The sequence below is a fragment of the Lynx rufus genome, unplaced genomic scaffold (assembly GCF_022079265.1).
Source record: "Lynx rufus isolate CCGP_SWC_20201006 ecotype Redwood Valley unplaced genomic scaffold, mLynRuf1.p SCAF_2, whole genome shotgun sequence".
Taxonomy (NCBI): Eukaryota; Metazoa; Chordata; class Mammalia; order Carnivora; family Felidae; genus Lynx; species Lynx rufus.
The window spans coordinates 143497796-143512848 of NW_025814834.1; the positions used below are offsets into that span (position 1 = coordinate 143497796).

Genomic DNA, 15053 nt, shown 5'->3' on the forward strand with positions numbered 1-15053 from the left:
AAGTTAAATTTAAATTCAAAATTATTAAAAGTTTACTGTAAAAAAACAGTAAAAGATATATAAAGGTAACTTGCCTTTTTGATAGTTCCAAGATAAAACAAGCCATCTGACCATCTAGCTAGGACATCCTGACCCTCTTCAAATTTACATGCTGGCTTTTTGACTTTATGTCCATCCTGTAAAGACAGCTTGGTCAAGGATGTTGGGGTCTTTTGGTTTCGACGTAAAGGAGACCGCTTGTGGACCAGTGAATTACCTGCCCCTGTAGAGTCTCTGTTTAGGAAATAAAAGACCATATACAAGATCAACTTACTTATAGAGCTTATTTACAGACCAATGATATGTTTTATATATTAATCAAACACTTTTATTAAAAACCTTGAGGGAAATTATAACAAGTACCTCAAATCACAAATACTCTCCAGGAACCAAGAAGTTTAAAAGGAATGATAGCTGTGTTCAATATTCATTCAGTGCCTATCCTTAGTGAGGCAAGGATTCAGCAATCACTCCAAGACCACACATATTCAAGGTAGCTATTATCAAAATAATGGTTCTAAGTGAAGTGGGTAGACCATGGTCATGAGCAAAGGATGCCTTAAATCTCAACACTGGTTAAAATAAACTAAAAGAAGTTACACGGCACAATTTCATAAGCACTTGAAAAAGAATAAAAATGACTATGCCACACGTAGTTAAAACACACTAACCAGTGACTTTGGGGCAGCTGGGTGTATTAAACTCACTGGCGGAGTAGTCATGACCTCCTTACAGGGAACCACTACTGAATTATGTCTTGTTTACTGATGCAAATGTGTCACAGTCCCTCAAATATACAGACTATGAGTTTAAAAAAAATGAGAACCACCAATTTCACAAAATCATACTCAAATGAGAGGTAACATCATTTACATTTTTTAAACAAAAGACCCCAAAATTATGTATTCCAAAATTACATTATAATTTATATATTAGCTATTTCATAAACAGCATATCCACAGTATAACCACTATCAACTTTTCTCAAAGGTAACAAAGCAATATTTGTTTGGTTTCACTTTCTCAATTTAGAGGTTTTACTAGATGCATACATATAACAATGTATAAAACTAGACAGGCAATAATTCAAAACTAGATAGTATAAAAGTGAAGCAAAAATAAAACAAGTGGGGAAGAAAAAATATGTTTCAATACCCAGGAATTGGGACTACCTAATTTCAATACCTAAGAATATACAAATTCTAGGAAATTCTGTCATCAGCTATAATATGGATGAACCTTGAAGACATTATGCTAAACAAAATACGCTAAACAAAAAACAAATACTGTATAATCCCACTTATAAGATGTAACTAGTGGGGCACCTGAGTGGCTCAGTCGGTTAAGCGTCCGACTTCGTCTCAGGTCATGATCTTGCGGTTCGTGAGTTTGAGCCCCGCATTGGGCTCTGTGCTGACAGCTCAGAGCCTGGAGCCTGCTTTGGATTCTGTGTGTCCCTCTCTCTGCTCCTCCCCCACTCATGCTCGCTCTCGCTCTCTCTCTCAGGAATAAAGAAACTTAAAAAAAAAAAGATGTAAACAGAGTATCAAATTCATAGAGACAGAGAGTAAAATGGTGGTTGCCTGAGGCTAGGAGGTCAGCATATGGAGTCAGTGTTAAAAAGGGTACATACAGAGTTTCAGTTTGAAAAATATACTACATTTTTTCTTCAAGTTTTTATTTAAATTCCAATTATTTAAATACACAGTATAAGCTTAGTTTCAGGTATAGAATTTAGTAATTCATCACTTAACATGTAACACCTAGTGCTTCACAAGTTCCCTCCATGATACCTATTATTTAACACATCCCCTCCCAGCCACTTGCCCTCCAGTAATGAAAGACACACTACATTTTAAAGATATCCAAAGGAATAAGATCTCCTCAAATTTGCTGAAAACCATTAATATACATATCCAAGAAGCTCAACAAGCTCCAAGTAGGACACATGCAAAGATCTACACTGGGATTTAACAGTAAAAATGCTGAAAGACAGAAAGAAAAATAACTCATTGTGTACAAGGTAACCCCAATAATATTGACTTCTCATCAGAAACCATGAAGACCAGGGGCGCCTGGGTGGCTCAATCAGTTGACCTCAACTCAGGTCATGATCTCGCAGTCCATAGGTTAGAGCCCAGCCATCAGGCTCTGTGCTGACAGCTCAGAACCTGGAGCCTGCTTCAGATTCTGTGTCTCCACCCTCCCCCGCCCCCCCCCCCCGCATCTCTCCCACTTGTGCTCTCTCTCTCAAAAATAAATGTTAAAAAAACATTTTAATATAAAAAAAATAATGAAGGCCAGAAGGCAGTGAGATCCTATATTCAAAATGCTGAAAGAAAAAACTGTCAACCAAGAATTTTAATATACAACAAAACTGCCTTTCAAAAATGAAGGCAAAATAAAGATACTTCAGATAAACAAAAACTGAGAGAATTTGTTGCTAGCAGAGCCACCTTACAAGAAATAACTAAACAAGTTCTTAAGGTTGAAAGCAACTCATGCACACCCAACTCTAAGGACTGCAAGAATCTATCCTACATCAACTGATTGCAAATCAAACACTTTAATTAAGCTAAGTCCTTACTAGACTGGTGGGCTTCCATCCCACGAAATTTTAGTTAACAGCTAAATATCCTAATCAACTGGCTTCAATCTGCTTCTCCCGCTGTCTAGGGAAAAAAAAAAAAAAAAAAAGGCAGAAGCAGCCCCGGCAGAGTTTGAAGCTGCTTCCTTGAATTTGCAATTCAATGTGATATTTCACCACAGAGCTTGGCAAAAGGAGGGCTTAAACCTCTGTTCTTAGATTTAGACTCTAATGCTCTTTACTCAACCATTTTACCTATGCTCATAAACTGCTATTTTCCACTAACCATAAAGATATCAGCACTCTACCTCCTATTCAGTTCCAGAGCTGGCATAGTAAGGAACCGCCCTTAGCCTTCTAATTTGAGCCAAACTCAGCCAACCCGGCACTCTACTAGGAGACAATCAAATCTATAATGTAATTGTCACTGCCCATGAATTTGTAGTAATCTTTTTGATGGTAATACCAATCATGATCAGAGGCTTTGGGAACTGATTAGTGCATTAATAACTGGAGCACGTGATACAGCATTCCCTCGAATAAATAAGCTTCTGACTTCTTCCCCCATCCTTCCTGCTCTTACTCACATCAATAGTAGAGGCCGGCGCAGGGACTGGTTGAACCGTATATCCTCCTCTAGCTGGCAACCTAGCCCATGCAGGAGCATCCGTGGACCTAACCATTTTTTCCTTGCATCTTGCAGGTGTTTTTTGAATTTTAGGTGCTTTTAACTTCATTACTACAATCATTAACATAAAACCCCCTACCATATCTCAATACCACATATGTTTATCTGATCTGTCCTAATTACTGCTGTCCTGTTACTCCTCTCACTACCAGTATTAGCAGCTGGAATTACTATACTACTGACAGACCAAAGCCTTAAATACTACTTTCTTCGATCCTGCTGGGGGAGGAGATCCCATCTTATATCAACACTTATTCTGATTCTTTGGACACCCAGAAGTCTATATTCTAATTCTGCCAGGCTTTGGAATAATTTGACATATTGTTACTTATCATTCAGGCAAAAAGGAGCCCTTTGGCTATATCGGAATAATCTGAGCAATAACATCCATTGGTTTCCTAGGTTTCATTGTATGTATGAGCCATCATATGTTCACTGTGGAAAGAGACGTTAACACATGAGCATACTTTACATCAGCCACTGTAATTACAACAACAACCAAGAACACTTGTAAAGGTAATTAACCAATTATAAAAGACACTATAAATGCATATTTCTTCTACCTCAGGTATATGAAACAATATGTGTGTATAACTGTATTGTTAGGTCTATAACATATAGAAAATGTAATATATTTGACAATAATAGCACAAAGGAAGTGGTGCAAACAAAACTTTATTAAAGAGAAGAAATGACACCAAGATGGTAACATCAACTCATAAGAACAAATGAAGAAAACCAAAAATGGTAAGAAAGTAAATGTAAATGAAGTATATAACTTCAAAGACATATATGCCATATACCCAAGTTAGCTACTGTTTCAAGTAAAAATGATGTTCTATGAAAAAGCTGCTAGTTCAGTGGGCAACTCAATGACATAAATACCCTATGTATACCTCCTATTTCATCACACATAGCATTAAAAATCTGAACTTAAAGGTAAAATTTAGTGAAAACAATTTTTACTGTTTCATCAAGAATGTCCTTTAGTGAAATATGGCTTTCTCTGTGTGTGTGTTTACTGTTAGTTCTTAACAATGAATACTGCCTTGTTTCATACTAAGGAACACAGCAGTCTGACCAAATATTGTTTTCACACCATCTGTACAGATGTCAACACAGTGAGAAAGGTAAATAATATCTAAGTATTATGAAAATTATTTTAACCTTGCAGACTCCTGCAAGGATCCACGGATCACATAGTGAGAACCATGTTCTAAATAAATAAATATTGCCATATATTATTGCCATTGACAACTGTGAGCAAAAGGCATTTTAGTGTCATGATTAAGGGGTTAAAACGTTGGTGCGCCTGGATGGCTCAGTAGGTTAAGCCTCCAGCTCTAGGTTTCTGCTCAGGTCATGATCTCATGGTTCATGAGTTAAAGCCCAACATCGAGCTCCGCTCTGAAGAGCCTGCTTGGGATTCTCTCTCTCCCTTCTCTCTCTCTGCCCCTACCCTGCTTGCACTGTCTCTTTCAAATAAACTGTAAAAAAAGGGGGGAGGGGTTTAAAACGCTTAAACGTCTGATAAGACGAGGGCTAGAGAGAAGTAAAAATGGAGAATGAATCACTGCCATTAATTTTACCAACTGGAGTGCTCAATGCCAGGCTGAGAATCTTCTTTCTCCAAACACTAAAACAATTTAATGCCTTCAAATCATAATATGAAAATGACTCTATGAGCAGGCAACTTTCTGGAAAACTATAAATCCAGTGGTCACTTGAGGCATTTTGCTTTCCTTAAGTTAAAGAAACTAACCAAAGCCTGAGCGACATAATTAATTATAGATGAAAGATGACTTCAAAAGAATGCCAAGGTGGCTGATGAGACCTAGAATCTTAGAATTCTAGACTGGAAAATGTACAAAAATCAAAACCGCATACAGTCCCACATAGGTTTTGTGTGCTGTGCTATTGCTTCAACAAATTCTTTTTCACAATGGTCTCTCATCTGGCTCTCTTCAAGTGTTGTAAGGGAAAAGAGAACTAAAATTCCCTTTATTCCTTGTGCTCCCTGCTCCCTTCCACCACTTCCTCCTACTTTGTTCCTCCCATTCACAGTCAAACCTCTGGAGGAAAGTTATACACTCTTAACTCTCTCTACTGTAGTCCTGCCCTCTTACTCTTCAGCCCACTGCAACACACATCACCATTCCCTCATCTAAACATTCCGCCAAAAACAGGGAATGTGTCTGTTTTATTACTCTTATTCACAGTTGTATCCTCAAGGCTCTGCAACGGGCATGATATATATAAGGCAGAGAGGTTATGTGGAATTTATAGTTTTAAGCTCAATTCAAGGAAAATCTATACTTAAAGAGTTACATTTCTAAAAATGTGTGCACAAATAATCTCAGTTTTGTTCTGAATAAACAAGAGAATCTAATTCACATACTATGGCAAATACACACCAATCTTTTTTTACTCATATAAACACGAAGAATATAAGTCATATATAAAACTGCATTAATAGGTATTTATAAAAAGTATTATCCTCTTTTTTAATCTTCAGCCCAAAGAAACTTTACAAAAAAATAAAGCAAGAAAGTAAATGACCCATAATAGCACAACTGAAACATAACTAGGATAGACATTGTACATTTATCCTCCCAAAGGTTATTTCCCTCATTATTGTCACTGATTACATCCTTCCTCTCTAGAATGTGACCTTTATTAGAAGCCATTTTTCTAATTTTAGAATTTATTATTTCCTTTCTGATTATAAAGGTAAACATAAGATGGTAAAATAAATAATACAGGAGTGAAAAGTGAAAATTCCCTATGCTACTTCCTCCCACAAAAGAACTGTTATTCTCTTAACTTTTCACATACACACACACACCACATATATAGACATAATTCATATAAATGTTTTAATAAAAAGTGGAATATTATGTAACTTCTATAACTTTTCTTACACAATAATGTATCATGGACAACACAATGTCCATCTGTGTAAGTATAAAACAAAAGTATGTAAGGGGTGCCTGGGTGGCTCAGTCAGTTAAACATCTGACTTCAGCTCAGGTCATGATCTCACAGTTCGTGAGTTCAAGCCCCGCGTCAAGCTCTGTGCTGACAGCTCAGAGCCTGGAGCCTGCTTTGGATTCTGTGTCTCCCTCTGTCTGCCCCTCCCCCACTTGCACTGTCTCTCAAATAAATAAACATTAAAAAAAAAAAAGTATGTAAGATAATTTTTTCTTCAAATGCTAAGCTACTTTCCAACTACTACCCAACTGAGGAACATTTAGTATGTTTCCAATGTTTTACTATTACAAGCAATATAAAGCTCATCCATTTACATTTTATTTTTTAAGCGTTCCCATTACTACATGGGATAAACTCATAAAGAATAATTACTATATCAGGTTGCCTCAGTGGCTCAGTTGGTTAAGTGTCTGACTTCAGCTCAAGTCATGGTCTTGTAGTTTGTTGAGTTCAAGCCCCACGTTGGGCTGACTGCTGTCAGTGCGCAGCCTGCTTTGGATCCTCTATCGCCCCTCTCTCTGCTCACCCCCACTCTCAAAAATAAACAATCATTTAAGAAAAATCTTTAATTAAAAAAAAGAATACTTGCTACTATATCAAAGTAGATACACATTTTTCCTTTTTGCTGTAGAAAATTACAAACATATGCAAAAGCAGACAAAACAAGTGAAAGAGACCATCAGGTAGTCACCATCCAGTTTCAATTACCATCTCACGGCCAATACTATTTCATTTAAACACCCATTCCCCAACCTACATTATGTATATATTTTAACTGATATTATCAAATGAATCTCCAAAAAAGGTACTAATTAACACTCACTGACACTACCAGAACAGTACTTGAAGGCCCATACCTTCACCAACAGTATTATGCTTTTGCTATTTGACAACACACACACACACACACACACACACACACACACACACACAATATTTCAATCTACAGTTCTATTATTATAAGTATTTTTTTCCAGGTTTGCTCATTTTTATGGGTTCTGGAAACAGCAGATATTCTCTGTCCTTTTTTAAAACTGAAATGTTCATCTTTTTCATAATGACTTAAGAGCATCTTATATATTATGAATAATAACACTTTGTTACACATGTTGGAAATAGTTTTCCCAGCTCATACATTATAAAAGTGCCATGACAAAGACTTTTTTTTAAAAGCAGGATCCATGCCCAACATGGAGCCCAATGGGAGGGCTTGAACTCACGACCCTGAGATCAAGACCTTGGCTGAGATCAAGAGTTAGACGCGTAACTGACTGAGCCACATAGGTGTCCCAACAAAGACTTCTTGATTAGGGAATAAGTACGTGTGGATGATCAGTTGACTCTGGTCAGTAGCTACAAAGCTGTAACTCTTCTCTTGCATCCAGGCTAGGCTACCTTGTGTGTTTAAGAAGTCAGAACAGAGAAAATTTAAGCGAAAAAAATAAAGGAGTTGGTTTGCATGCCCTTTTCTTAAGCTCTGTACTCCCAACATCTGCTGCTGGGTTATGTAAGGTGCTGTGTTCTTCCCAACACCCATCACACCTGCAGTCCATGCCTTTTCATTTTACAGGATGTTAAGAGTGTCTATAATACTGTTGCTTCTCCCAGATGGAGTTAGTACAACTTAAATTTCACTGTATTTGGCAGACAATCTTTAGTGTATAAATTCAGTGCAGTTCTAATTAATCACAGCAAGATTTTCTGAAGTCAAGTGTTTTATAAAATTTGTAAAAAGAAAAAAAAAACTAAAAATCCATAGATTAGTTAAGTCAACTTTTAAAAAAATTTTTAAATGTTTACTCCTTTTTTTTTTTTTTAATTTTTTTTTTCAACGTTTTTATTTATTTTGGGGACAGAGAGAGACAGAGCATGAACGGGGGAGGGGCAGAGAGAGAGGGAGACACAGAATCGGAAACAGGCTCCAGGCTCCGAGCCATCAGCCCAGAGCCTGACGCGGGGCTCGAACTCACGGACCGCGAGATCGTGACCTGGCTGAAGTCGGCCGCTTAACCGACTGCGCCACCCAGGCGCCCCTGTTTACTCCTTTTTGAGAGAGATAGAGCACCAGTGGGGGAAGGGGGGAGGGAGGGAGAGGGAGGGAAGGAGGGAGGGAGGGAGACAGAGAATATGAATCCGAAACAGGCTCCAGGCTCTGAGTTGTCAGCACAGAGCCCAACATGGGGCTTGAACTCACGAACTGGGAGATCATGACCCAAGCCAAAGTCAGAGCTTAATCGACTGAGCCACCCAGGCGCCCAAAGTCAACTTTTAAAAGGAAAAACAAAGGGGCGCCTGGGTGGCGCAGTCGGTTAAGCGTCCGACTTCAGCCAGGTCACGATCTCGCGGTCCGTGAGTTCGAGCCCCGCGTCAGGCTCTGGGCTGATGGCTCGGAGCCTGGAGCCTGTTTCCGATTCTGTGTCTCCCTCTCTCTCTGCCCCTCCCCCGTTCATGCTCTGTCTCTCTCTGTCCCAAAAATAAATAAACGTTGAAAAAAAAAATTTTTTTAAAGGAAAAACAAAGAGAAGACTTGCCCTACCAGATACTGTGACATATTCCAGAGAAAACTGTTCTGAACAGGTAAGGTACACATAAGAACATCATTACAACAGAATAGGCATCTCCAAAACAGTTTCACTTATGGGAAGTGGATGGATACATGACAAAAATGACACCACAAATCAGTACAGAAAGAACATACTATGTAGTAAAGAGTATTGGGGAAACTGATTCACCTAAATGGAGAAGTTGCACTCCTAATTCACAATACACAAAAAGGTGAATTACAGATGGATTAAAGACATAAAAATAAAATGTAGAAATTGAAATATAACTAGAAAACATAGAATATCATTATAATCTTGGAAGTAAAGCACACATACATGGAAATATCCTGCAAATATGTTGAGAACAGAAACAGATCAAAATTTATACCACAATGATCATTTATGCAAAGTGAAAACACAAATATATAATACCATGTATTTTACAAGGACACATATTAAATACTTTCAAGTCAGTATGTTAAGACAATTGGTAAATGAGAGTGTATTTCTTTTTTTTTTTTTTATTTTTTTAAAAAAATTTTTTTTTTCAACGTTTATTTATTTTTGGGACAGAGAGAGACAGAGCATGAACGGGGGAGGGGCAGAGAGAGAGGGAGACACAGAATCGGAAACAGGCTCCAGGCTCCGAGCCATCAGCCCAGAGCCTGACGCGGGGCTCGAACTCCCGGACCGCGAGATCGTGACCTGGCTGAAGTTGGACACTTAACCGACTGCGCCACACAGGCGCCCCGAGAGTGTATTTCTGAGGACTGGGGAAACTAGACATATCCTGACCACAAACTTGGGATGATGTAGTATACTTTTTTCTATGTTACTAAGATCTGACCCAATACATCAGCTCTTCACAATACACAATACAGATGACAAAGTAGCAGAAATCAAGACACATTTCAAGAATGGTCACAACCATGATCACTATTCGCTATATGCTTCTACTATTCGACAACACACACACATAGAGTATTTCTATCCATAATACTATTTAGAGAAGCATTTTTCCTTCACTGCTACAGATATCCATCCTGAGAGAGACTGCCTGAACAATGAAGTTTCCTCCCTTGAAACCAAATGGGAGACCAAGGGTCAAGCTGCTTCTTCTTTCTTGGTTTACTACTCCCACAATAAATAACACCCTAACTCAAGAACTTGGGAACTGGATGCATAATTCAAATAATGTGGCCTTTTTTCTTCCCCAATTTATTCCCCCAGCTAACAAGAAAACTATCTGAATATTACATGGAGACCAAGGACAGTTGATTTCATCTGTCTGCAATAATCTCTGAGGATTTATATGAAGCCACTATTAAAAAACATGGGTTAAGAACTTGATACAGTATAATTTCTCAATAAATGGTAGAAGAAATATCAAGAAGTTCAACTCACTTTCAGGTTCATTATTTTTCCTTCAATAAATATTTAATAAGTATCTGTTCTAGGCCTGGTGAATAAGACGGTCAAGGTCCCTATGTTCAGGGCCCAAGATTTTGGTAGGAAAGATTCAGCTAGACCTTCCTTCTTAAGGCCCCTTTCCTGATTCAACCCAACCCACCAAGTTCAGGCTAGATGCTCTCTTGGGGTATGCAATAGTTCTCCCATATTATACTTCTCACACTGTGCTTCATTTGCCTACTTACTTATCTTCATCTATTCCCCACTCTCTAAACAGTTTACACTCTGAAAAGGAAAAAAAACTGTCCCATTTTGCTTACTATTACTTTCCCAGAACTTTGCAAAGTGCCCAGAATGTATTAGGAACACAATAAATAATCAGTATATACCAGTAATAACTGGCAATTTAATTAAAGGCAATCTTTAAAGAATCAAACACCACTATTCCATCACAGGACTTGTCTCCAGGAGGAACTTTCATCCCTCTACTGTGCTGCTGAATTTCTCTCCGCTTCTCTGATAACCCAATCAGCCACGATTGATCCACCACAACCATGTCTCTAGTAACCCTGCCACTACTCTTCAGCCCACACAGTTCCACTTGGCAGCAAAGGAAGTAAAGGAAGGAAAACCTAGTCCCACTTCACACTGCCACCCTCCATTGGAGGACTCCTCTCTCTCTGACTCACCCCAATCCACAAAGTCAAAAGAGTATGCAATTGCAGGAAATGACAGGCACTACTAAGAGAGAAAAAAAATAAAATACCTAATTCTACTGCTATCCTAATCTTTTATCTGTCACAGGTTCTGACCAATCTCATCTCTTAAAAAGCAAAAGCTGCTATCTATCCCAGACTCTTTCTCACAATTTCTTCCCTTCTCTGAGAAAAAAAGCACAACATGTGTGAGTGAATCACCTGTGAACGATATAATGTAACTACACAACAGTGCCACTTTTGGTGGCAAATTTTTCACAAAGATACAGTCAAATTCATGAGGCCACGCAGGGCCAAAGTAGGGCCCAGATACAAGCAGAAGTCAATCTACTGAAGCTTGGCTCTGCATTAAAGCTATGGGGTAAGAATTCTCTTTTATCTCTTGAGGAAGGTATAAGTAAAACGAAGCTTGGGGCTGGCTGAATTCTTTCCGTTTGAGGTTTCCTTGAAAGTAGAACATCAAAGGGGACCAGGGTCAGACCTAGAGAATAAAAATCATAAAGCAGGCAGCTTAATGGCTGGCTCTACTCTAATCCTTAGATTCATAAATTATAAAAAAAAAAAATAATAATAACACTGCATACTTTTTAAAAATCATGTACATAGAAAGGTTTAAAACAAAACACAACAGTTGCCCACCCATCCCTTTCCATATCCCAATCCTGTTCTGCAGAGGCAGGTGCTTTCTTAACTCTTTCAGCTATTTCTTCTAGAAGATACCTCTATATTTCTAAATAATGTGTTATATTTCTTTTTAATTCATCTATTTCAGATCTGACTTTTTATAAAAAATTACAATTACCAACTTCCATCCTGTACAATCTTATTGCACTAATTTCTTAAAATCAATAATGTGTTTTAAGTAATTAAAAACTGTAAACATTAATCACTGCAAAGCTAAATGGCATACTCTTCGTTAAACAACTTTTCTTACTCACTTTTTATTTTTCCTGGAATTGCTTATTAATGCATTCCTTTATCTCTTCTCTGTTTCAAATTGTCAAGAATTCTAAACCTTTCTTTTCTCCACAGGTAACTCTTGCTTCTAGAGCTCTCCATATTCCTGCACCACTCTGCACTGATTACCCCCTAGGTCTTATCATCCTCCAAGTTTCTCTTCTTACTCTATTTTCTAGATTGTACATTCTTTTGCTGAAGCAATGGCTTGCAATTAAAAGATGTAAACATGTACATTTTCTGAGCCTTTAAGTATCTAAACCTATCTCAATCCTAAATTCACAACAGACTTGACAGTTTCCTGGATATGGAATTTGATGTTGAAAGTATTTTCCCTAAGAAGTTTGAGGACATTCCTATTAACTACATTTAGCACTCAGCACTGATCATGAAAAACCTGATACCACTCTGATTTTTACTCTGTAGGTACCCCAATCTGATACACTCTGATTTTTATTCCTTGGGTACCCCCTCATTTCGTTTTTAGGATCTTCCTTTATCCTTGATGTCTTCAAATTTCATAAGGATGTGTCTAGATGGAAGGTTTTCTTTCAGTCACACTTGTTCAGCTCTCAGTAAACCCCATCCATTATCTATTTCTTTAGGAATCATTTCTCCTGTTTATTTTGGGCTCTACTTTTATGCACGAGACTTTCCTCAACTATTTAGTGATCCTTAGCTGTCCACTGATACTTAACATTTTAAGTTATAAAAATGTACACAGGAACTCTTTATATGTGATGCCAGATTTTATACAGTGCTGAACTTTGTCTTGGGGTGATTAGGTGGCAAGGCAACACTTAGGTTGAAAACTTCTAAATGCCAACATATAGAAGTCTTTCCTTGGGGACTTATCAATGTAACTATTTTCTCCACATTCTTTACCTGAAGAGCAAACAAGTGGATGTGGATGGGTAATGTTCCACCTGCTTAAGACACAAACACCTCACTCCTACTATCTGCAGATGTTATCCTCTCATCCCTCACCTTGCTGGATCCTTGGTCTGGGTTACTACTAGTGGCTCAAAATTAGCAGATGGACAACATTGAGAAGAAACACATAACAGTACAAGGTTATATTATGAAACCATTACAATGGGTAATAAATATTAGAAACACTGCAAGTAAGTTAAACTACAAGACTATGAACTGTCTGACTTGAATCCTAATTTCCACTTATAATGGCTTATATGCAAAAATGTAGCCTTATAAACAACTTATATAGTTTTGTCTCCCAACCTGATGTTAATACTTGAAAACTAGTATCTCAGCATAAATATATTTTTTAATTAACCGGAACATTTTAAACAACCAAAACAGTCTGTTGCCCAAACCACTTTAACAAGACTCCCATGAAAATTAAGGAAAATAAGACGATCTTATTTAAATTCTATGGCTGTGGTTACCCAACAAATATTTGTTGAATATCTGTTATCTACCAGGTACTATGCTGGGCGTTCAGAGAACCAGAAACAAGCTCCAGGCTCTGAGCTGTCAGCAGAGCCCAAGACGGGGCTTGAACCCACATACCATGAGATCATGACCTGATGCTCAACTGACTGAGCCACCCAGGCACCTAAAACAAACTCTTAACTACAAAGAACAAACTGAAGGTTGCCAGAGGTGAGGAGGGAAGGGATGGGTTAAATAGGTGATAAGGGATTGAGGAGAGCACTTCTGATGAGCATCAGGTGATGTATGAAATTGTTGAAACACTATAATGTACATCTGAAACTACCATAACACTATGTTAACTGAAATTAAAATAAAAACTTTAAAAAAAAAAAGAATCTGTACTCTGTTGCTTTTGGGTGGAATGTCAGGCTTGGATACAATGTATGCTAAATCCATCTGGTCTAAAGTGTCATATAAGGCCAATTTTCCTTATTTTTTTCTGTCTGATCTAACCATTGATAAAAGTGGGGTATTAAAGTCCCCTACTACAATTTCTCTCTCTCTCTTTAGGTCATGAATATAACTAGGTGCTTCTATCTGAATGCATACAAATTTACAAATATTACAGCCTTTAGTTTTATTGACCCCTTTATCAATATGTAATGCTCTTCTGTGCCTCTTACTACATCATAGTCTCTTTTCAGACCACAACAGTATGAAACTAGAAATTAATTATAAGACGAAAACTGGAAAGTTCACAATTATATCAAGATTAAGCAACATGCTACTGAACAAACACACTAAAAAAGAAAAAAAAATACCTGGAGACAAATGAAAATGGAAAAACAACATATCAAAACTTAGAGGAGATACAGCAAAAGCCATTTTTTTTAATTTATTTTAATGTTTATTTATTTTTGAGAGAGAGAGAGAGCACGAGCAGGGGAGGGGCCAACTAAGAGCTGGTTCTCTGAGAAGATAAACAAAATTGACAAATCTGACTAGACTCACCAAGAAAGAACTAAAATCACAAGTGGTGAAATAAGTCAGAGAAAGACAAAATACCATATCATTTCACTTATATGTGGATCTAAAAACAAAATGAACAAATAAAAGGAGAAACAAACCCATAAATACAGAAAACTGATGGTTGCCAGAGGGGAGGGACGTGGGGGATGTACAAAAAGGGTGAAGGGAAGTGGGAAATACAGGTTTAACAGTTATGAAATAAGCAAGCCATGGAGATAAAAAGTAGAGAATAGGGAATAGCGTCAATGGCATTGTAATAGTGTTGTACAGTGACAGCTACAACTTGTGGTGAGCACAGCATAATGTATACACTTGTGGAATCACTGTTGTACACCCGAAACTAATGTGATATTATGTGTCGAAACTAATGTAATATTATGTGTCAACTACACAATAAAAAACCATAAAATAAAATCAGAAATGAAAAAGAAGACATTAAAACTAGTATCACAGAAATGCAAAGAATCCTAAGAGACGACCATACATAATTAGAAAGCAACACACTGGACAACCCAGAAAAAATAAACTCCTAGAAACATACAACCTACCAAAACTGAATCACATTGGGGCACCTGGGTGGCTCAGTCGGTTAAGCATCCGACTTCGGCTCAGGTCATGATCTCACAGTTCGTGAGTTCGGGCCCCGCATCGGGCTCTGTGCTGGCAGATTAGAGCCTGGAGCCTGCTTCAAATTCTGTC

General features: G+C 37.7%; 1 protein-coding gene across 8 annotated transcripts in view; it reads right to left on the reverse strand.

Moving 5' to 3' along the window:
* The window catches only part of MTF2 (metal response element binding transcription factor 2), an 81898-nt gene that overhangs the window by 31755 nt on the left and 35090 nt on the right, over window positions 1-15053 (reverse strand). For 7 of the 8 annotated variants that reach the window (XR_006962849.1, XR_006962850.1, XR_006962848.1 and 4 more), the window contains exon 2: window positions 75-273. The exons of the other annotated variant lie outside the window; for it this stretch is intronic. Coding sequence is in view for 4 of the 7 variants with exons in the window: in XM_047084572.1 (XP_046940528.1) it covers window positions 75-273 (199 nt within the window). In the remaining 3 variants the exon portion in view is untranslated. The remainder of the gene's footprint in view (window positions 1-74; window positions 274-15053) is intronic. 8 annotated transcript variants of the gene reach the window in all.